The 25,207-nt window shown below is 50.8% G+C and overlaps 1 protein-coding gene across 2 annotated transcripts in view; it reads right to left on the minus strand.

Moving 5' to 3' along the window:
* Positions 1-2,277: 2,277 nt before the first annotated feature.
* The window catches only part of ZBTB44 (zinc finger and BTB domain containing 44), a 97,960-nt gene continuing 75,030 nt past the window's right edge, over positions 2,278-25,207 (minus strand). The window contains exons 2-6 of one of the 2 annotated variants that reach the window (XM_073657470.1): positions 21,614-22,672; positions 15,070-15,154; positions 14,744-14,907; positions 13,831-14,131; positions 2,278-6,768 (exon numbers count right to left, since the gene is read on the minus strand). In XM_073657470.1, the coding sequence (XP_073513571.1) occupies positions 6,477-6,768; positions 13,831-14,131; positions 14,744-14,907; positions 15,070-15,154; positions 21,614-22,610 (1,839 nt within the window). In that variant the 5' untranslated portion in view covers positions 22,611-22,672 and the 3' untranslated portion in view covers positions 2,278-6,476. The remainder of the gene's footprint in view (positions 6,769-13,830; positions 14,132-14,743; positions 14,908-15,069; positions 15,155-21,613; positions 22,673-25,207) is intronic. The other variant, XM_073657472.1, reaches the window with a different exon arrangement.

The raw sequence follows: 25,207 nt of genomic DNA on the forward strand, positions 1-25,207 counted from the left end.
CTGCGACCGGACAAGTGCATCCCACCCCATACCTCAGGACTGGACAAGTGCATCCCACCAGGACAGATCAGCAGGGGAGGAGCGCACCCCACCCCGTACCCCAGGACCGGACAAGTGCATCCCACCAGGACAGATCAGCAGGGGAGGAGCGCACCCCACCCCGTACCCCAGGACCGGACAAGTGCATCCCACCCCATACCCCAGGACCGGACATGTGCATTCCACCAGACAGATCAGCAGGGGAGGAGCGCACCCCAGGACCGGACAAGTGCATCCCACCAGGACAGATCAGCAGGGGAGGAGCGCACCCCACCCATTACTCCAGGCCCAGACGTGTGCATCCCACCAGACAGATCAGCAGGGGAGGAGCGCACCCCAGGACCGGACATGTGCATCCCACCAGGACAGATCAGCAGGGGAGGAGCGCACCCCACCCCGTACCCCAGGACCGGACAAGTGCATCCCACCAGGACAGATCAGCAGGGGAGGAGCGCACCCCACCCCGTACCCCAGGACCGGACAAGTGCATCCCACCCCATACCCCAAGACCGGACATGTGCATTCCACCAGGACACATCAGCAGGGGAGGAGCGCACCCCACCCCATACCCCAGGACCGGAAATGTGCATCCCACCAGGACAGATCAGCAGGGGAGGAGTGCACCCCACCCCGTACACCGGATGCAGTGGAGGATTGTCCTGGGTGGACAGGGGCGAAAGGACTCTTAACATACAGCCCCTAACAGCAGCGCAGAGGAATCAGGAGCCAGGCCATACCACTCATGAGAGGGGGCTGACAAAACTGGTAAAATTCACTGGTAACTTACCCCCCACTATCAGAGACATGGAGACTCTGCACAGAAGACGTGGCACCAGCTGCGTGGCTTGGTGACGTTCGCAGTAACCAGATGGGGAACATCCCCAACTTCCACCATTATATTACGTCACCATAATTGAACATGGGACGGTCAGACCGTGTGATGGGTATAAGCAGCTGGATAATGCCTGGTCCATCCCCGGAGGATACAGAATACTGAGCCAAACCGGTATAATAGGAGCCTCAATACGGGGGTCACTGCTGGACCTCACGGTGGGGGGTGAGTCACTGCTGGACCTCACGTGTGGGGGGGGGGGGTGGGGTCACTGCTGGACCTCACGTGTGGGCGGTGGGTCACTGCTGGACCTCGCGTGTGGGGGGTGGGTCACTGCTGGACCTCGCGTGTGGGGGGTGGGTCACTGCTGGACCTCGCGTGTGGGGGGTGGGTCACTGCTGGACCTCGCGTGTGGGGGGTGGGTCACTGCTGGACCTCGCGTGTGGGGGGTGGGTCACTGCTGGACCTCGCGTGTGGGGGGTGGGTCACTGCTGGACCTCACAGTTGGGAGAGTCACTGCTGAATGTTGGGGTGGGGGAGTCACTGCTGGACCTCAGGAGGAGTTGGGGGGTGGGGGGGGGTCACTGCTGGACCTCGCGTGTGGGGGGTGGGTCATTGCTGGACCTCGCGTGTGGGGGGGTGGGTCACTGCTGGACCTCATGGTTGGGAGAGTCACTGCTGAATGTTGGGGTGGGGGGTCACTGCTGGACCTCACGTGTGGGGGGTGGGTCACTGCTGGACCTCACGTGTGGGGGGGTGGGAGAAGTCACTGCTGGACCTCACGTGTGGGGGGTGGGTCACTGCTGGACCTCACGTGTGGGGGGTGGGTCATTGCTGGACCTCGGGGTGGGGGGGAGAGAAGTCACTGCTGGACCTCACGGTTGGGAGAGTCACTGCTGAATGTTGGGGTGGGGGAGTCACTGCTGGACCTCACGTGTGGGGGGGTGGGTCACTGCTGGACCTCGGGGTGAAGGGGGGGGGGGAGAAGTCACTGCTGGACCTCACGGTTGGGAGAGTCACTGCTGGACCTTACGGTGGGGAGAGTCACTGCTGAATGTTGGGGTGGGGGAGTCACTGCTGGACCTCAGGAGGAGTTGGGGGGTTGGTCACTGCTGGACCTCACGGTGGGGGGAGTCACTGCTGGACCTCGGGGTGCGGAGAGTCACTGCTGGACCTCGGGGTGCGGAGAGTCACTGCTGGACCTCGGGGTGCGGAGAGTCACTGCTGGACCTCATGGTGGGGGAGGCAACGCTAGACTGCAGGGTCAGCGACAACTTATCTCCAGGGTCAATATAAAACTTCCAGATTATGGAGACACGATGTCACACTGAGTATTGTGCAATTCTTCATATTGTGCTGTTTAGTTTGGCATTATTATTTTTTTTATATAAAAGGAATGAACAAAGTGAGAAGTCGCGCTGAGACTTAATCATCGCGCCTGGTCAAACTTTCCCCCAATCTACATATCGTCACTCATCACTTTTCCATCGTTTCCTGATGTCTGTGCTGTTCGAAATGGCCCTGAAGTACTTGAGGCATTTTATTTCAAATGGTTAAGAGGATGCTGGGAGTTGTAGTGCATGTACTTAGCCCTATACTTGCAAAGTAGCTGAGAGGCTGGTGCTGTCCAGCTTTCTAAAACTCATCCATCTGTACAGTGGTGCGAGCAGGAGCTGTAATCATAGTATCGTACAGAGTGTGATGGTGCACGCACCCCTGGCAAAAGGTTTACAGGTAGATAAGACTGCTGCAGTCAGAAGCGTCAGACATAGAAGGGTTAGACATTATTCTACCAATTAACAAATTTTAAAGTGAATGTAAAAAAGAAATGTAAATATCTGGTGACCACCCATCGCCCCCAGTCATCGGTATGTGGCGAGCGCCTGCCGCCCCCGTCATCGGTATCTGATCTGGTGACCGCCCGTCGCCCCCAGTCATCGGTATGTGGCGAGCGCCCGTCGCCGCCAGTCATCGGTATGTGGCCGGCGCCCGTCGCCCCCAGTCATCCGTATGTGGCCGTCGCCCGTCGCCCCCAGTCATCCGTATGTGGCCGGCGCCCGTCGCCCCCAGTCATCCGTATGTGGCCGGCGCCCGTCGCCCCCAGTCATCCGTATGTGGCCGGCGCCCGTCGCCCCCAGTCATCCGTATGTGGCCGGCGCCCGTCGCCCCCAGTCATCCGTATGTGGCCGGCGCCCGTCGCCCCCAGTCATCCGTATGTGGCCGGCGCCCGTCGCCCCCAGTCATCAGCATGTGGCCGGCGCCCGTCGCCCCCAGTCATCAGCATGTGGCCGGCGCCCGTCGCCCCCAGTCATCAGCATGTGGCGGGCGCCCGTCGCCCCCAGTCATCAGCATGTGGCCGGCGCCCGTGGCCCCCAGTCATCAGCATGTGGCCGGCGCCCGTGGCCCCCAGTCATCAGTATGTGGCCAGCGCCCGTGGCCCCCAGTCATCAGTATGTGGCCAGCGCCCGTGGCCCCCAGTCATCAGTATGTGGCCAGCGCCCGTGGCCCCCAGTCATCAGTATGTGGCCAGCGCCCGTGGCCCCCAGTCATCAGTATGTGGCCAGCGCCCGTGGCCCCCAGTCATCAGTATGTGGCCAGCGCCCGTGGCCCCCAGTCATCCGTATGTGGCCGGCGCCCGTCGCCCCCAGTCATCCGTATGTGGCCGGCGCCCGTCGCCCCCAGTCATCCGTATGTGGCCGGCGCCCGTCGCCCCCAGTCATCCGTATGTGGCCGTCGCCCGTCGCCCCCAGTCATCCGTATGTGGCCGGCGCCCGTCGCCCCCCAGTCATCCGTATGTGGCCGGCGCCCGTCGCCCCCAGTCATCCGTATGTGGCCGGCGCCCGTCGCCCCCAGTCATCAGTATGTGGCCGGCGCCCGTCGCCCCCAGTCATCAGTATGTGGCGAGCGCCCGCTGCCTCCATCCCTTCTTCTCGTCTCTTGTACTCAGGTTATGGAGGATCTCGGCAGGAGGTTGCTCCAGACATCTTGGAGAACAGAGCCCAGATCTCCGGTGTTTGAGGCTTGTACGGATCTTTCTGTCATTTCATGTGAACCCAGACAGATGGGATGATGGGAGATCAGGGCTCCGGGGGTCAGATTATCACCAAATACTGATGGGATTTACATTCCTTTTTTCTTCATTTACTTTGCATTTTGTTGACGCTTCCGTTAATTTTTTTGTTTGTTCTTTTTTTTACTAAAGCTGAGTCTATGTGGATGTAGCGTAGTAATGTCCTCGCCTTTTCGGGGATCCAGCACCGTTCTGCTCCTCTTCTCGGTGACGTCGCACCCCTAAAGATCTTATTGGCTAATAGTTCAGAGATAACTTTTCCTTTGCCTGACACTATAACCTTGGGCTGTGTTAATAAAGCAGACGGCCTGAGTCCACCAAACAAGCCTATGCGGTTTTGATTTCCCAAGGGCTCATAAAACAAAATCTTACTAATTTGGAGTTCAAAAGGCATAGAAGAGCGTGGGTTTCGCTCACACTAGTATCAGTGAGCGTCTTAGACTGTGGCCACCTATACTGGAGGCATTACTGGTATAATCCCACAGTGGATGCTTTATAGAAGCAGATCTGCAGGATCTGGGACCAGAATAAAGGTCTCCCTACACATTAGATACCGCTGCTACTGATCATCTGACGTGCACGCAGCCTCCCAGACAGGGCACGTCGGAGGAGGGTGGGAAGGGATCGGGCAGCTGCTGCCAGCAGAGGGATCCTGAGGGCAGCGACCTTCTCCTCACTCCCCATGACTGCTCAGCCAAACCAAGCACTTGTGTATGTGAGGGTCTGTGGGGACACCTGTCACCTGAAGGACTATTTGCTTGACATAATCTCATGTACACGGTCGGCTTAAGCCTTTGTCATGATCGGCACCACCAAGTATTCCCACGTGCAGCACAAGTACGGGTTGAGGGCTTCACTACAAGTACCAGCAGACTGATGCACACAATGGACTTTCAGGAAACTCAGGAACTTGGACGACATTTTGCTTTTTTTTCACTGAGATGTTTCGGTAATAGCATCATTTGTTGGTACCAATGAGTATAAACCTGAACAACCAACGCTCTGCCCGTCCCCCGCAGGAGCCGGTGGCCATTGACCTTGTAGTGCAGCCATAGCTCGTAACAGCGTCTTCTCTACAGAAGACCAAAAACTAAGAAGAGAAGCAAAAGGCAGAGCTCCAGCTCACCAGGACCACACCCAGTCGGCACAAACCCCACGTTATTAGCACCAGGCGGTGCCGGATCTTCTGGTGCTCCCCTCTGCCAAATCTGCCCACCCACCGACACCTGACCTATAACAGTCCACAAACACCTCGGCCCTGCCAGACAGAAGCAGTAGTGTCCACACTGCTCCGATACCCCTACGAGGGCGCTCCTGGCCAGAGAACATTGCATGCTGGGGCACGAGCACGGCCAATGTGAGGGACGGGTCTGATCCTGGGGTAAGAACTAGAGACTACCCCATACTTGGGGCATCCCCAGCTGGGCAGACCATCTCTTTAGCCCAGCTTACCACCCATGCCTCCATCACGCTCTGTGAGGATACCGGCGGTCAGGTCCCGGCACAGATTTACCGCCACCCTCCACCTGTCCTGGTCTCGTATCTGCGGGTGTTCACCCTTCCATCCTGTCGTCCCACGTGCCAACTGCTGCCGCCAACCAATGACAACACATAATATGCCAACGAACATCGCGGGTCTCGTAAACACCACCCAGAGCAGAAGAGCCGGGATCTCTGCTCCGCTAAGGCTTAAAAATCAAAGAAATAATAATAAACTCCTATAAAGTAGTAAAGGTAAAAGTTCCGGTATAATAAAAGGTTAGTAAATAAAGAGGAAACCGGTGACATCGTTACCTATAGCACCAGCAGCCGAACTATCAAATCTGAAGCAATCGGAGCTGGCGCAGTGCCGGTCGTCTATACCTTGTGCTTGGCGACTTTAGCTGGACCGTAGCGTCGGCCGGTCAGACTAAACGTCCTCACAGCTCCCCGCGGGGGCCGCAGAGGATCTGTACAATTCACGTTGCTGGTGAACACATTTGGTCAGAGACGTTCTAAAATGAACACGGGATAAGATCTGGACAACAGAGATAAGTGTCTGTACCAGTGCAGCGACATCCCACCGAGACAACACGGGTCACTCCTCACATCAAAAAGGGTCAAACACTCCAATCAGAGATCACAAGGACATGAACACTTCAAGCTTCCTATGAAGAGAAAGGTCCCGGGGAGAATCCCTGCTGCACCGCGCTCGCCTGCCTGTACCTTTCAGGATCAGACGATCTCACAAAGCCAGCGGCGGGGGAGGAGTCACTGCACCGCCGGCTCCATGGCAGCGTCGCATCCGGCGGGGTGTAGGGGATTATCCAGGAAAAGCCGAGGCTCCTCCCATTAGAGGGCAAGCAGCGGTTTCCAGGTGTCTGCCTGCGGTGGATGCGGCTGCCTCCCCGTATTGTCTGCAGGGGGTCATATACTTTCATCAGAAAAGAAATGTAAAGAGAAACTAGAACCGACCAAACACAGGCATTTCCCAAAAAAAAGAAGAAAAAAGGGTTAAAAATGAAGAAACATCTGAAGTCCGGGCGCAGGTGTCAGCTACTCCACAGCAATGGAAGCCACCTCTGCTTTGGGGGTGTCATCTTGGCTGGTTTCTTCCAGGGGGGAGGCCTTTGCCGGCTCAGTCAGTTCCTCCTCGTCGGCCTCCTTCTCCGCGAGGCCGCTCAGGGAGCCCAGCGGGAACGTGCTCTCGCAGTTCTGGGTGGAGGAGACCTGGGAGATGACAGGCATTTGGACAGAGGAGTTGCTTTCAAAGCCGTGTTCCACCAGCTCGTACTGCCCAAGAGCCTCTTCCTGCTCCTGACTCAGGTAATCCGGGACTAGGAAATCGCTGCGGAGAAGAAAACAACACCACTCTTACCACCAGAGCGCACAAATCGGAGCGCGGAGCCCACCCTGGAGCACGGCGGAGGTAGGACCACCAGCCGCCCTGGCCCTGTTCCCATCACCTTTCAGGTTTATGATTAGACGCGACGTGTCCAAATGGCGCAGCGCCGGGAGGTTCTCCTGGCAAAGGCAATAAATGTAATATGAACAGAGTCTTATAATAATGGAGCAGAGGTATCGTGTACAGATGTAGGATCTGCTGGTCACCCGCTCCCTCACGTCTGCAGCACAGACTACAGCACCTACACCTGGGGGTCATGAAAATACACCAGCCATCTGACCACCCATCAGCCTCTCTGCAGATATGGTATAGGGGCCCAGAGAGGGGGGCTCAGGAGAGCGGGGGTGGGGAGAGGGGGCGGAGTGAGAAGGGGGGGGGTTGCCAGCCCAGAGAGGGAGGCTCAGCAGAGCGGGGGTGGGGAGAGGGGGCGGAGTGAGAAGGGGGGGTTGCCGACGCAGAGAGGGAGAGGGGGGCTCAGGAGAGCGGGGGTGGGGAGAGGGGGCGGAGCGAGAAGGGGGGAGGGTTGCCGGCGCAGAGGGAGAAGGGGGCTCAGGAGAGTGGGGGCGGAGTGAGAAGGGGGGGTTGCCGGCCCAGAGAGGGAGAGGGGGGCTCAGGAGAGCGGGGGTGGGGAGAGGGGGCGGAGTGAGAAGGGGGGGGTTGCCGGCCCAGAGAGGGAGAGGGAGAGGGAGAGGGGGGCTCAGGAGAGCGGGGGTGGGGAGAGGGGGCGGAGTGAGAAGGGGGGGGTTGCCGGCCCAGAGAGGGAGAGGGGGGCTCAGCAGAGCGGGGGTGGGGAGAGGGGGCGGAGTGAGAAGGGGGGGGTTGCCGGCCCAGAGAGGGAGAGGGGAGCTCAGCAGAGCGGGGGTGGGGAGAGGGGGCGAAGTGAGAAGGGGGGGTTGCCGGCCCAGAGAGGGAGAGGGAGAGGGGGGCTCAGCAGAGCGGGGGTGGGGAGAGGGGGTGGAGTGAGAAGGGGGGGGTTGCCGGCCCAGAGAGGGAGAGGGGGGCTCAGGAGAGCGGGGGTGGGGAGAGGGGGCGGAGTGAGAAGGGGGGTTTGCCGGCCCAGAGAGGGAGAGGGAGAGGGGGGCTCAGGAGAGCAGGAAAGGGGGCAGGCGGAGTGAAAGGGGAGGGGTCGCCAACCTGGGGAGGACAGGAGAGGGTGGGGGGAGGAAAGGAGGGTCCCGGGGAGGGGGAAGGGTTCGAGTATAGTGGAATTTGTTATTTTCTATGTCTGTAACTCAATAATGATTGGTTTCCGTCACCCCTGATGTCCAGATTCCTCAGTTTTCTGCGCCAATGATGGAACATAGAAGTGCTCCTCACAAACAGGGCTGTGGAGTCGGTATCAAATGGAGCGACTCCGACTCCTAAAATATATAATAAATTGGGTGCAGTCGTGCAATGCAGTTTGTGGGGAATATTTCTTCATAAGAATTTGGGAAAGTTATGAACTGTCCTATAAATGTCCGTCCTGTTCCTGATCTCAGGGTCTGGACTTTACTGAGATGAATCTGTGCTACAGTTAATTTATCACTTACACATGAGCCGCGGACGAGGGAGTCGGGGAGCCGCGGACATTGAGGAGTTGGAGGACGTTTGGCTTACCGACTCCACAGCCCTGGTCACAAAATGAGAATGTCCCCAAAAATTTAATTTATTTCAGTTCTTCAATACAAAAAGTACTGATCGCCTCCATGCCACATTGATGCACAAGGAGCCGCGACCAAGTATTGAGGCATTTACTGAACAGACATTTCAGATTTTAAAAACATTTTTCAAGCTGTTGTTATAAAGTATTCTAATTTACTGAGATAATGACTTTTGTGCTTTGATTGGCTGTAATCCATAATCATCAACATTAACAGAAATAAACACGTGAAATAGATCCCTCTGCGTGTAATGACTCTATATAATAGATCCCTCTGCGTGTAATGACTATATAATAGATCCCTCTGCGTGTAATGACTCTATATAATAGATCCCTCTGCGTGTAATGACTCTATAATAGATCCCTCTGCGTGTAATGACTCTATATAATAGATCCCTCTGCGTGTAATGACTCTATATAATAGATCCCTCTGTGTGTAATGACTATATAATAGATCCGTGTGTAATGACTCTATATAATAGATCCCTCCGCGTGTAATGACTCTATATAATAGATCCCTCCGCGTGTAATGACTCTATATAATAGATCCCTCCGCGTGTAATGACTCTATATAATAGATCCCTCCGCGTGTAATGACTCTATATAATAGATCCCTCCGCGTGTAATGACTCTATATAATAGATCCCTCCGCGTGTAATGACTCTATATAATAGATCCCTCCGCGTGTAATGACTCTATATAATAGATCCCTCCGCGTGTAATGACTCTATATAATAGATCCCTCCGCGTGTAATGACTCTATATAATAGATCCCTCCGCGTGTAATGACTCTATATAATAGATCCCTCTGCGTGTAATGACTCTATATAATAGATCCCTCTGCGTGTAATGACTCTATATAATAGATCCCTCTGCGTGTAATGACTATATAATAGATCCCTCTGCGTGTAATGACTCTATATAATAGATCCCTCTGCGTGTAATGACTCTATATAATAGATCCCTCTGCGTGTAATGACTCTATATAATAGATCCCTCTGCGTGTAATGACTCTATATAATAGATCCCTCTGCGTGTAATGACTCTATATAATAGATCCCTCTGCGTGTAATGACTCTATATAATAGATCCCTCTGCGTGTAATGACTCTATATAATAGATCCCTCTGCATGTAATGACTATATAATAGATCCCTCTGTGTGTAATGACTCTATATAATAGATCCCTCTGTGTGTAATGACTCTATATAATAGATCCCTGTGTGTAATGACTCTATATAATAGATCCCTCTGTGTGTAATGACTATATAATAGATCCCTCTGTGTGTAATGACTATATAATAGATCCCTCTGTGTGTAATGACTATATAATAGATCCCTCTGTGTGTAATGACTCTATATAATAGATCCCTCTGTGTGTAATGACTCTATATAATAGATCCCTCTGTGTGTAATGACTATATAATAGATCCCTCTGTGTGTAATGACTCTATATAATAGATCCCTCTGTGTGTAATGACTCTATATAATAGATCCCTCTGTGTGTAATGACTATATAATAGATCCCTCCGCGTGTAATGACTCTATATAATAGATCCCTCCGTGTGTAATGACTCTATATAATAGATCCCTCCGCGTGTAATGACTCTATATAATAGATCCCTCTGTGTGTAATGACTCTATATAATAGATCCCTCTGTGTGTAATGACTCTATATAATAGATCCCTCTGTGTGTAATGATAGATCCCTGTGTGTAATGACTCTATATAATAGATCCCTCTGTGTGTAATGACTCTATAGAATAGATCCCTCTGTGTGTAATGACTATATAATAGATCCCTCTGTGTGTAATGACTATATAATAGATCCCTCTGTGTGTAATGACTATATAATAGATCCCTCTGTGTGTAATGACTCTATATAATAGATCCCTCTGTGTGTAATGACTCTATATAATAGATCCCTCTGTGTGTAATGACTCTATATAATAGATCCCTCTGTGTGTAATGACTCTATATAATAGATCCCTCTGTGTGTAATGACTCTATATAATAGATCCCTCTGTGTGTAACGACTCTATATAATAGATTGCTGTGTGTAGTGACTCTATATAATAGATCCCTCCGCGTGTAATGACTATATAATAGATCCCTCCGCGTGTAATGACTCTATATAATAGATCCCTCTGTGTGTAATGACTCTATATAATAGATCCCTCTGTGTGTAATGACTATATAATAGATCCCTCTGTGTGTAATGACTCTATATAATAGATCCCTCTGTGTGTAATGACTATATAATAGATTGCTGTGTGTAGTGACTCTATATAATAGATCCCTCCGCGTGTAATGACTCTATATAATAGATCCCTCCGCGTGTAATGACTCTATATAATGGATCCCTCTGTGTGTAATGACTCTATATAATAGATCCCTCTGTGTGTAATGACTCTATATAATAGATCCCTCTGGGTGTAATGTCTCTATATAATAGATCCCTCTGCGTGTAATGACTCTATATAATAGATCACTCTGTGTGTAATGACTATATAATAGATCCCTCTGTGTGTAATGACTCTATATAATAGATCCCTCTGTGTGTAATGACTCTATATAATAGATCCCTCTGTGTGTAATGACTATATAATAGATCGCTCTGTGGGTAATGACTATATAATAGATCCCTCTGCGTGTAATGACTCTATATAATAGATCCCTCTGTGTGTAATGACTCTATATAATAGATAGCTCTGTGGGTAATGACTCTATATAATAGATCCCTCTGTGTGTAATGACTCCATATAATAGATCCCCCTGTGTGTAATGACTCTATATAATAGATCCCTCTGTGTGTAATGACTATATAATAGATCCCTCTGTGTGTAATGACTCTATATAATAGATCCCTCTGTGTGTAATGACTCTATATAATAGATCCCTCTGTGTGTAATGACTATATAATAGATCCCTCTGTGTGTAATGACTATATATAATAGATAGCTCTGTGGGTAATGACTCTATATAATAGATCCCTCTGCATGTAATGACTCCATATAATAGATCCCCCTGTGTGTAATGACTCTATATAATAGATCCCTCTGTGTGTAATGACTCTATATAATAGATAGCTCTGTGGGTAATGACTCTATATAATAGATCCCTCTGCATGTAATGACTCCATATAATAGATCCCCCTGTGTGTAATGACTCTATATAATAGATCCCTCTGTGTGTAATGACTCTATATAATAGATCCCTCTGTGTGTAATGACTCTATATAATAGATCCCTCTGTGTGTAATGACTATATAATAGATCCCTCTGTGTGTAATGACTCTATATAATAGATCCCTGTGTGTAACGACTCTATATAATAGATCGCTGTGTGTAGTGACTCTATATAATAGATCCCTCCGCGTGTAATGACTCTATATAATAGATCCCTCCGCGTGTAATGACTATATAATGGATCCCTCTGTGTGTAATGACTATATAATAGATCCCTCTGTAATGACTTTATATAATAGATCCCTGTGTGTAATGACTCTATATAATAGATCCCTCTGTAATGACTCTATATAATGGATCCCTCTGTGTGTAATGACTCTATATAATAGATCCCTCTGTAATGACTATATAATAGATCCCTCTGTGTGTAATGACTCTATATAATAGATCCCTCTGTGTGTAATGACTCTATATAATGGATCCCTCTGTGTGTAATGACTCTATATAATAGATCCCTCTGTAATGACTCTATATAATAGATCGCTCTGTGTGTAATGACTCTATATAATAGATCCCACTGCGTGTAATGGCTCTATATAATAGATCCCTCTGTGTGTAATGACTCTATATAATAGATCCCTCTGTGTGTAATGACTCTATATAATAGATCCCTCTGCGTGTAATGACTCTATATAATAGATCCCTCTGTGTGTAATGACTCTATATAATAGATCCCTCTGGGTGTAATGACTCTATATAATAGATCCCTGTGTGTAACGACTCTATATAATGGATCCCTCTGTGTGTAACGACTCTATATAATGGATCCCTCTGTGTGTAATGACTTTATATAATAGATCCCTCTGTGTGTAATGACTCTATATAATGGATCCCTCTGTGTGTAACGACTCTATATAATGGATCCCTCTGTGTGTAATGACTCTATATAATAGATCCCTCTGTGTGTAATGACTCTATATAATAGATCCCTCTGTGTGTAATGACTCTATATAATGGATCCCTCTGTGTGTAACGACTCTATATAATGGATCCCTCTGTGTGTAATGACTTTATATAATAGATCCCTCTGTGTGTAATGACTCTATATAATGGATCCCTCTGTGTGTAACGACTCTATATAATGGATCCCTCTGTGTGTAATGACTCTATATAATAGATCCCTCTGTGTGTAATGACTCTATATAATGGATCCCTCTGTGTGTAACGACTCTATATAATGGATCCCTCTGTGTGTAATGACTCTATATAATATATGAGCTTCACTTTTTGTATTGAAGAACTGAAAAAAATTAATTTTTTGATGATATTTACTGAGATGCACCTGTACAATGAGAGATACGGGGTCTGACGTGAACCCGGGAGGCAGATGTGAGAAGAATTACTGGAAAATGAGAAAACCAAGCAAGCAATGTGAAAAACTGAGGATGTGCGACAGGCCAAACCCAGAGGCTGCACTACTGAGGCACAGCACATCTCCATTCGGAAACATTGAGGTAATATCTAAGCCGTGACGGAGCGAGACCAGTCCGGCAGAACGTGGATAGGACACACTCAGTAGTGCAGCCTCAAGCTTTGGGCCTAGACAGTCTTGTTATCTGTGGCCCCCGCCCGCAGCAGGCTCGTATATGGCTGACCTTCTTGCTTTCCTGTCTCTATGATTACATGATGGGAGTAAAAGGCTTTGCAGACCCTCCTCTCCCCGTTTCATGCAGTTTGCGGCCATTGAAGTCGCTTTTCGTGCAGAATCTCGGGGATGCACAGGACACTACGTACGGTCACACTTTTTACTCCACCAACATTTTTCTAATGCTTGGAACAAGATAGTGGAAATCCCTATTCAGACTATGTGGATTTCTGTGCTGCAGTCAGCTTATCCCTCTGTACCTGCCCGTCCGTCCTCTGGCCGCTCACAGTCAGGGCGCCCCGCGCGTTGCAGCTGCAGTCAGGAGGGTGCATTATGGCTCCGGGTTGTGACGCGGAGCTGTACTGCACCTTCCATGGGTTCGGCGTCTCTGCTGCGGCCCCTGCGCACCACTATGCACCGTGTATCAGATGTCGGTGCTGCTGCGTGCCCAGGCGGCTGCTGCGTGCCCAGGCGGCTGCTGCGTGGAGGAACATTGGGTTACGTCGGCGGGCGTCTTGCTGTGTACCTCACCTGCTCTGGAAGTAGTTTGCTAGCTCTGACGCTTCGTGGTTCAGGCTCCTCAGGTGCACGATTAAATTTCCAGAGTTGGTAAACATGGCGCCGCATGTTTTGCACTCGTATATCCGAGGCTTGCGGATAATGTGCCGGGAAACCCGCATGTGGTGTTTGTATTCCCCGAAGGAAGTGAATGTGGCACTACATATCTGGCACCGGAAACAGCGTTTACCTTCGTGTTTCAGCCGATGCATCTTTAAGGAGTAAGCCCGAGTGAATTTTTTCCCACAGCGATCACACTGAAATGGTTTAATTCCTAAGAAGAGAGCAAACAAATACGTGATTAGTTTACACCGAAGACGTCTACTGCTCTCTGTTGGCTGCCATTCAATATGGCCCCATCCTTCCAACACCTTCCCATTCACAAGGTACACAAGGAGAATACAGCCCCCGTCATGCAGCGCACGTGGCGAGGTGCAAGGACGGAGGAAAAACCAGAACCCCAGACACAACCGCGTCCCAGCATCTGCAGGCCAGAGCCAGAGGGATGTCACCGACATTACTGCCCGCTAAACAGCGACAGCGGAGTAGTCTGCCAGCGAAGGCGGGACGAGCGGAGGCCACAGCCTCTCCCTATAGACGAGCGGAGGCCACAGCCTCTCCCTATATACGAGCGGAGGCCACAGCCTCTCCCTATATACGAGCGGAGCCCACAGCCTCTCCCTATATATGAGCGGAGCCCACAGCCTCTCCCTATATACGAGCAGAGCGGGCGCAGACAGCCTCTCACTATACATGGATGTGTCCGCAGGGCTTGTGGACGGACACTGTCAGCAGGTTACACACTACATGTCCATCTCCGCTGTGCAGGTGGAGCAGAGGCAGGTGAAGCACTGACAGTCACGCAGCGCCATTTCCGCAGACTGACCAGAATGAATGAGCATGTGCTGCTTCAGGTTCTGGATCCGGGTGAAGCGCACTCCGCAGGTCGGGCACTGGAAAGGTCTGTCGGGGCCGTTGGGACTCGGCCGCTCCGTGCTGCTCGTGGATGGAGTCAGGTACAGCTGATATGGATACTGGACATTCTCCAATCTATGAAGACAACAGGACACAGTGATGGCGCCATTCATTGATAGGTCTGTACCGCTCATATAACGGAGGAGGGTCTGTGATGGCCTCGGAAGCATCTTTATATAAGGAGACACCGCAGAGAAGTCTGATCAGAGGATCATGTACGAGCTGTCACACACTCACCTGTCATCATCATCTGCATGGACATTGCTGCTGGCCGTCCCCTGGAGTGTGGGCAGACCTTCCCCGACACCCTCATCAATGGAGCCTGGAGAGAAGAGGGCACAGAGCGCGGGTCATCATCAAGGACGCAAGACAGGAGGGGCACACACACACACACAGCGGGGTCCTGCAGCCATCACAGGAGGGGCACACATACACAGCGGGGTCCTACCGCCATCACAGGAGGGGCACACATACACAGCGGGGTCCTGCCGCCATCACAGGAGGGGCACACATACACAGCAGAGTCCTGCCACCATCACAGGAGGGGCACACATACACAGCAGGGTCCTGCCACCATCACAGGAGGGGCACACATACACAGCAGGGTCCTGCCACCATCACAGGAGGGGCACACATACACAGCAGGGTCCTGCCACCATCACAGGAGGGACACACACACACAGCAGGTTCCTGCAGCCATCACAGGAGGGGCACACATACACAGCAGGGTCCTGCCGCCATCACAGGAGGGTCACACATACACAGCAGGGTCCTGCCGCTATCACAGGAGGGGCACACATACACACACAGCAGGGTCCTGCAGCCATCACAGAAGGGGCACACATACACAGCAGGGTCCTGCCACCATCACAGGAGGGGAACACACAGCAGGGTCCTGCAGCCATCACAGGAGGGGCACACATACACAGCGGGGTCCTGCTGCCATCACAGGAGGGGCACACATACACAGCAGAGTCCTGCAGCCATCACAGGAGGGGCACACACACAGCAGAGTCCTACAGCCATCACAGGAGGGGCACACATACACAGCAGAGTCCTGCAGCCATCACAGGAGGGGCACACACACAGCAGAGTCCTGCAGCCATCACAGGAGGGGCACACATACACAGCAGAGTCCTGCAGCCATCACAGGAGGGATCCTGCCGCCATCACAGGAGGGGAACACATACACAGCAGGTTCCTGCAGCCATCACAGGAGGGGAACACACACAGCAGAGTCCTGCCACCATCACAGGAGGGGAACACACACAGCAGAGTCCTGCCACCATCACAGGAGGGGCACACATACACAGCAGAGTCCTGCCACCATCACAGGAGGGGAACACACACAACAGAGTCCTGTCGCCATCACAGGAGGGGAACACACACAGCAGAGTCCTGCCACCATCACAGGAGGGGCACACATACACAGCAGGGTCCTGCCGCCATCACAGGAGGGGAACACACACAGCAGAGTCCTGCCGCCATCACAGGAGGGGAACACACACAGCAGGGTCCTGCCACCATCACAGGAGGGGAACACACACAGCAGGGTCCTGCCACCATCACAGGAGGGGAACACACACAGCAGGGTCCTGCCACCATCACAGGAGGGGAACACACACAGCAGAGTCCTGTCGCCATCACAGGAGGGGCACACATACACAGCAGGGTCCTGTCGCCATCACAGGAGGGGCACACATACACAGCAGGGTCCTGCCGCCATCACAGGAGGGGAACACACACACACACACACAGCAGAGTCCTGCCACCATCATAGGAGGGGCACACATACACAGCAGGTTCCTGCAGTCATCACAGGAGGGGAACACATACACAGCAGAGTCCTGCCACCATCACAGGAGGGGCACACATACACAGCAGAGTCCTGCCACCATCACAGGAGGGGCACACATACACAGCAGAGTCCTGCCACCATCACAGGAGGGGAACACATACACAGCAGAGTCCTGCCACCATCACAGGAGGGGCACACATACACAGCAGAGTCCTGCCACCATCACAGGAGGGGCACACATACACAGCAGAGTCCTGCCACCATCACAGGAGGGGAACACATACACAGCAGGTTCCTGCAGCCATCACAGGAGGGGCACACATACACAGCAGGTTCCTGCAGCCATCACAGGAAAAAACAGCTAGTAGACAAGTGCCATTTAGCAAAGGTTAATCCAACCATAGAAGATAGTGTAATATTGCATGATTGTGGGGGTACGGGACCCTCGCTCATCCGCCTTAAAAGTTTCTGCATTCAATGTAGAGAACTAGAGCAGGACCACCTTTATTTGGGGTCCTGGACTGTCGTGCAACCGTCCATACTGATTGGTGTGTGCATGCGACATTGGGGGACCCTCACACCATGACGTGTGCATGCAGCTTCCCGGCCTCAGAGACCACAGGGGCATCACATCCCCCAGCGGAGCCGCAGTAACGGAGGAGCTGCTGGCCGAGAACCAGACGGGAGAATAATGGCGTCCCCCCGGTGTGACGGTGGAATTCCCCCATATCATTGCACATCCTGTAGTCCGGCATTACTGGGACTGCATTATCACTACTATCATCCTGATCATCATAATACAGGAGGCCTCTCCTCCTCCCCCTGAAACACTCTGTGCTGCGCTACTACAATGAGGGGAGGCCTTATATGAGGTGTCCTGTAGTCTGGTCGGTATTTGCATGCGATTTGTATGGGGTCTGTGAGGGGAGGGACGGCCGGAGAGCGGCTCCTGACCACAGGAAGGAATCATGGAGATGAATCCATACAAGCAGGCTGTGTGGATGGGCCCCAGAATGGGCCCCTGCGGATCACGTGCTGTGTGGATGGGCCCCAGAATTGGCCCCTGCGGATCACGTGCTGTGTGGACGGGCACAGAATTGGCCCCTGCGGATCACGTGCCGTGCAGGGTAGACCGGCCGCTTTATAACGGGAGAATATCCAGCCAGAGTCTCCACTGCTCCCTGATAACACGCAGCTTTACCTGCTCCTTACTGACACCACACGCTGTGCCCCCTATGGCTATATTATATACACACACAGACACAATACGCCATCGATTGAACGTCTAGAGGCTCAATGAGGAGTACTGGGATCCGAACCAAAAGGTCAGGGATGATGGGAGTAGTGATACACAGTGTGATAAGAGACTAGATTGTGAGCTCCGGGGTCAGGGATGATGGGAGTAGTGATACACAGTGTGATAAGAGACTAGATTGTGAGCTCCGGGGTCAGGGATGATGGGAGTAGTGATACATTGTGTGATAGGAGATTAGATTGTGAGCTCCGGGGTCGGAGATGATGGGAGTAGTGATACATTGTGTGATAGGAGATTAGATTGTGAGCTCTGGGGTCAGGGATGATGGGAGTAGTGATACACTGTGTGATAGGAGATTAGATTGTGAGCTCCGGGGGTTGAGGATGATGGGAGTAGTGATACATTGTGTGATAGGAGATTAGATTGTGAGCTCTGGGGTCAGGGATGATGGGAGTAGTGATACACTGTGTGATAGGAGATTAGATTGTGAGCTCCGGGGGTTGAGGATGATGGGAGTAGTGATACATTGTGTGATAGGAGATTAGATTGTGAGCTCCGGGGGTTGAGGATGATGGGAGTAGTGATACACTGTGTGATAGGAGATTAGATTGTGAGCTCTGGGGTCAGGGATGATGGGAGTAGTGATACACTGTGTGATAGGAGATTAGATTGTGAGCTCTGGGGTCAGGGATGATGGGAGTAGTGATACACTGTGTGACAGGAGATTAGATTGTGAGCTCCGGGGGTTGAGGATGATGGGAGTAGTGATACATTGTGTGATAGGAGATTAGATTGTAAGCTCCGGGGTCGGAGATGATGGGAGTAGTGATACACAGTGTGATAGGAGATTAGACTGTGAGCTCTGGGGTCAGGGATTGATGGGAGTAGTGATACATTGTGTGATAGGAGATTAGATTGTGAGCTCTGGGGTCAGGGATGATGGGAGTAGTGATACACTGTGTGACAGGAGATTAGATTGTGAGCTCCGGGGTCAGGGATGATGGGAGTAGTGATACATTGTGTGATAGGAGATTAGATTGTGAGCTCTGGGGTCAGGGATGATGGGAGTAGTGATACATTGTGTGATAGGAGATTAGATTGTGAGCTCTGGGGTCAGGGATGATGGGAGCAGTGATACACTGTGTGATAGATTAGATTGTGAGCTCTGGGGTCAGGGATGATGGGAGTAGTGATACACTGTGTGATAGGAGATTAGATTGTGAGCTCTGGGGTCAGGGATGATGGGAGTAGTGATACACTGTGTGATAGGAGATTAGATTGTGAGCTCCTGGGGTCAGGGATGATAGGAGTAGTGATACACAGTGTGATAAGAGACTAGATTGTGAGCTCCGGGATCAGGGATGATGGGAGTAGTGATACATTGTGTGATAGATTAGATTGTGAGCTCTGGGATCAGGGATGATGGGAGTAGTGATACACAGTGTGATAGGAGATTAGATTGTGAGCTCCGGGGTCGGGGATGATGGGAGTAGTGATACATTGTGTGATAGGAGATTAGATTGTGAGCTCCGGGGTCGGGGATGATGGGAGTAGTGATACATTGTGTGATAGGAGATTAGATTGTGAGCTCTGGGATCAGGGATGATGGTAGTGATACACAGTGTGATAGGAGATTAGATTGTGAGCTCTGGGGTCAGGGATGATGGGAGTAGTGATACACTGTGTGACAGGAGATTAGATTGTGAGCTCCGGGGTCAGGGATGATGGGAGTAGTGATACATTGTGTGATAGGAGATTAGATTGTGAGCTCTGGGGTCAGGGATGATGGGAGTAGTGATACATTGTGTGATAGGAGATTAGATTGTGAGCTCTGGGGTCAGGGATGATGGGAGCAGTGATACACTGTGTGATAGATTAGATTGTGAGCTCTGGGGTCAGGGATGATGGGAGTAGTGATACACTGTGTGATAGGAGATTAGATTGTGAGCTCTGGGGTCAGGGATGATGGGAGTAGTGATACACTGTGTGATAGGAGATTAGATTGTGAGCTCCTGGGGTCAGGGATGATAGGAGTAGTGATACACAGTGTGATAAGAGACTAGATTGTGAGCTCCGGGATCAGGGATGATGGGAGTAGTGATACATTGTGTGATAGATTAGATTGTGAGCTCTGGGATCAGGGATGATGGGAGTAGTGATACACAGTGTGATAGGAGATTAGATTGTGAGCTCCGGGGTCGGGGATGATGGGAGTAGTGATACATTGTGTGATAGGAGATTAGATTGTGAGCTCCGGGGTCGGGGATGATGGGAGTAGTGATACATTGTGTGATAGGAGATTAGATTGTGAGCTCTGGGATCAGGGATGATGGTAGTGATACACAGTGTGATAGGAGATTAGATTGTGAGCTCTGGGGTCAGGGATGATGGGAGTAGTGATACACTGTGTGATAGGAGATTAGATTGTGAGCTCCAGGGTCGGGATGATGGGAGTAGTGATACATTGTGTGATAGGAGATTAGATTGTGAGCTCCGGGGTCAGGGATGATGGGAGTAGTGATACATTGTGTGATAGGAGATTAGATTGTGAGCTCTGGGGTCAGGGATGATGGGAGTAGTGATACATTGTGTGATAGGAGATTAGATTGTGAGCTCTGGGGTCAGGGATGATGGGAGTAGTGATACATTGTGTGATAGGAGATTAGATTGTGAGCTCCGGGGTCAGGGATGATGGGAGTAGTGATACACTGGGTGATAGGAGATTAGATTGTGAGCTCCGGGGTCAGGGATGATGGGAGTAGTGATACACAGTGTGATAAGAGACTAGATTGTGAGCTCCGGGGTCGGGGATGATGGGAGTAGTGATACACTGTGTGATAGGAGATTAGATTGTGAGCTCCTGGGGTCAGGGATGATGGGAGTAGTGATACATTGTGTGATAGGAGATTAGATTGTGAGCTCCGGGGTCAGGGATGATGGGAGTAGTGATACATTGTGTGATAGGAGATTAGATTGTGAGCTCCGGGGTCAGGGATGATGGGAGTAGTGATACACTGTGTGATAGGAGATTAGATTGTGAGCTCTGGGGTCAGGGATGATGGGAGTAGTGATACATTGTGTGATAGGAGATTAGATTGTGAGCTCTGGGGTCAGGGATGATGGGAATAGTGATACACTGTGTGATAGATTAGATTGTGAGCTCCGGGGGTTGAGGATGATGGGAGTAGTGATACATTGTGTGATAGATTAGATTGTGAGCTCTGGGGTCAGGGATGATGGGAGCAGTGATACACTGTGTGATAGGAGATTAGACTGTGAGCTCTGGGGTCAGGGATGATGGGAGTAGTGATACATTGTGTGATAGGAGATTAGATTGTGAGCTCTGGGGTCAGGGATGATGGGAATAGTGATACACTGTGTGATAGGAGATTAGATTGTGAGCTCTGGGGTCAGGGATGATGGGAGTAGTGATACACTGTGTGATAGATTAGATTGTGAGCTCCTGGGGTCAGGGATGATGGGAATAGTGATACATTGTGTGATAGGAGATTAGATTGTGAGCTCTGGGGTCAGGGATGATGGGAGTAGTGATACACTGTGTGATAGATTAGATTGTGAGCTCCTGGGGTCAGGGATGATGGGAGTAGTGATACACTGTGTGATAGATTAGATTGTGAGCTCCGGGGGTTGAGGATGATAAGAGTAGTGACACATTGTGAGCTCTGGGGGGACAGACACTAGCGGGTGGCACAGCTGGCGGCTCTCACCTATGGAAGACGACTGTGGGCTGATCAGCAGGTCCTCCTGCACCTGCTCGCTGCCTGGGACGGTCTGCTGGTCGCTCATGGAGCTCTGGGAGGCGCTGACCGGCTGTGACACTTCCTCGTGCACCTCCTCGTCACTGAGCCGCTCCACCTTCACCCGCACGTCGTCCTCCATCACTAGCGGGGAGCTGACCTTTGTGCTTTCACAGGGCACATAATCCGTCACCCTTCTGGCAACTTCCGAGGGTCCGGGCAGTTCTAATGTTCTGGACTCGATCTGCTTCACCTTATCTGACTGCATCCTCCTGTCAATGCCGAAGGGGAAAGTCCAGGGGAAGGCGTGAGACGAGTCCACGGGCTGACCCCTGGCCTCGGTGTAGGAAGGTGTGGGGTTCAGCACTTGGGGGGAGCTGGTCTGTGTGCTGCACTTCAGGGGGCTCTCGGGGGACATCACGATGTAGCTTTTCCGTTTCCGTCTGGACTCGCGACAGATGGGGATGGTCCTCTCCACCACACTGCACTCGGAGGACACCGGGGACAAGCTGCCATCTCGGAAGTTGGTGCCGGTGTTTTCCTGCCCGGTGTCCAGCACCTTTTCTTGCTGAGTGTTCCACAATATGCTGGACTTCATGAACTCGGAGCAGGTGCTGGCCACGCTGAACATCTGCATGTAGCTGGCGGCGGCCAGCACGTCGATGATGTTCTCCGTGTTGATGGACAGGGTGGCGGTGTAGGCGTACTCCAGCAGCGGGATGAATCCGGTCACTGTCACGTGGTGAATATCCAGGACGCACTGAGCGCTCTCCTCTGCCTGACCCACCAGCTTACTGCGGAAGAACTCGCTGCACGCCGCCAGCACCACCTTATGTGCCCGGAAGATCTTGTCCTGCACCCGGATGGTGATGTCACAGAAATGGCCGTCATTGCGCAACATGTTCAGCTTCCCCAGCATCTCCTGACTGTGCGCAGGCGAGCTGTGCGTGAACGTCTTCACCCCCATCCTGAGGTTTCTGGAGAGATGGTGCTTTCTCCTCTTCAGAAACAAGTGCAGTAACTCCGAATCTGAAAGACAGAAACGAGATGTGAGAGTGCAGCTCTGGAGGATAATGCAGGAGGTAACTCAGGATCAGTAATGTAATGTATGCACACAGTGACTGCAGGAGCAGAAAAGTGAGTACAGCTCTGGAGTATAATGCATAAGTAATGTATGTACACAGTGACTGCACCAGCAGAACAGTGAGTGCAGCTCTGGAGTATAATACAGGAGGTAACTCAGGATCAGTAATGTAATGTATGTACACAGTGACTGCACCAGCAGAATAGTGAGTGCAGCTCTGGAGGATAATACAGGATGTAACTCAGGATCAGTAATGTAATGTATGTACACAGTGACTGCACCAGCAGAATAGTGAGTGCAGCTCTGGGGTATAATACAGGGTGTAACTCAGGATCAGTAATGTATGTACACAGTGACTGCACCAGCAGAATAGTGAGTGCAGCTCTGGGGTATAATACAGGATGTAACTCAGGATCAGTAATGTAATGTATGTACACAGTGACTGCACCAGCAGAATAGTGAGTGCAGCTCTGGGGTATAATACAGGATGTAACTCAGGATCAGTAATGTAATGTATGTACACTGACTGCACCCGCAGAATAGTGAGTGCAGCTCTGGAGTATAATACAGGATGTAACTCAGGATCAGTAATGTAATGTATGTACACAGTGACTGCACCAGCAGAATAGTGAGTGCAGCTCTGGAGTATAATACAGGATGTAACTCAGGATCAGTAATGTAATGTATGTACACAGTGACTGCACCAGCAGAATAGGGAGTGCAGCTCTGGGGTATAATACAGGATGTAACTCAGGATCAGTAATGTAATGTATGTACACTGACTGCACCCGCAGAATAGTGAGTGCAGCTCTGGAGTATAATGCAGGATGTAACTCAGGATCAGTAATGTAATGTATGTACACAGTGACTGCACCAGCAGAATAGTGAGTGCAGCTCTGGAGTATAATACAGGAGGTAACTCAGGATCAGTAATGTAATGTATGTACACAGTGACTGCACCAGCAGAATAGTGAGTGCAGCTCTGGAGTATAATGCAGGATGTAACTCAGGATCAGTAATGTAATGTATGTACACAGTGACTGCACCAGCAGAATAGTGAGTGCAGCTCTGGAGTATAATACAGGAGGTAACTCAGGATCAGTAATGTAATGTATGTACACAGTGACTGCACCAGCAGAATAGGGAGTGCAGCTCCGGAGTATAATACAGGATGTAACTCAGGATCAGTAATGTAATGTATGTACACAGTGACTGCACCAGCAGAATAGTGAGCCCAGCTCTGGAGTATAATACAGGATATAACTCAGGATCAGTAATGTAATGTATGTACACAGTGACTGCACCAGCAGAATAGTGAGTGCAGCTCTGGAGTATAATACAGGAGGTAACTCAGGATCATTAATGTAATGTATGTACACAGTGACTGCACCAGCAGAATAGTGAGTGCAGCTCTGGAGTATAATACAGGATGTAACTCGGGATCAGTAATGTAATGTATGTACACAGTGACTGCACCCGCAGAATAGTGAGTGCAGCTCTGGAGTATAATACAGGAGGTAACTCAGGATCAGTAATGTAATGTATGTACACAGTGACTGCACCAGCAGAATAGTGAGTGCAGCTCTGGAGTATAATACAGGATGTAACTCAGGATCAGTAATGTAATGTATGTACACAGTGACTGCACCAGCAGAATAGTGAGTGCAGCTCTGGAGTATAATACAGGATGTAACTCAGGATCAGTAATGTAATGTATGTATACAGTGACTGCACCAGCAGAATAGTGAGTGCAGCTCTGGAGTATAATACAGGATGTAACTCAGGATCAGTAATGTATGTACACAGTGACTGCTCCAGCAGAATAGTGAGTGCAGCTCTGGAGTATAATACAGGATGTAACTCAGGATCAGTAATGTAATGTATATACAGCGACTGCACCAGCAGAATAGTGAGTGCAGCTCTGGAGTATAATACAGGATGTAACTCAGGATCAGTAATGTAACGTATGTACATGGAGACTGCACCAGCAGAATAGTGAGTGCAGCTCTGGAGTATAATACAGGATGTAACTCAGGATCAGTAATGTAACGTATGTACACAGTGACTGCACCAGCAGAATAGTGAGTGCAGCTCTGGAGTATAATACAGGGTGTAACTCCGGATCAGTAATGTAATGTATGCACATAGTGACTGCACCAGCAGAATAGTGAGTGCAGCTCTGGAGTATAATACAGGATGTAACTCAGGATCAGTAATGTATGTACACAGTGACTGCACCAGCAGAATAGTGAGTGCAGCTCTGGAGGATAATACAGGATGTAACTCAGGATCAGTAATGTAATGTATGTACACAGTGACTGCACCAGCAGAATAGTGAGTGCAGCTCTGGAGTATAATACAGGATGTAACTCAGGATCAGTAATGTATGTACACAGTGACTGCACCAGCAGAATAGTGAGTGCAGCTCTGGAGGATAATACAGGATGTAACTCCGGATCAGTAATGTAATGTATGTACAC

This window comes from Phyllobates terribilis, unplaced genomic scaffold, assembly GCF_046119375.1.
Source record: "Phyllobates terribilis strain yellow unplaced genomic scaffold, ASM4611937v1 Scaffold_12__6_contigs__length_324123572, whole genome shotgun sequence".
In the NCBI taxonomy this organism is placed as follows: Eukaryota; Metazoa; Chordata; class Amphibia; order Anura; family Dendrobatidae; genus Phyllobates; species Phyllobates terribilis.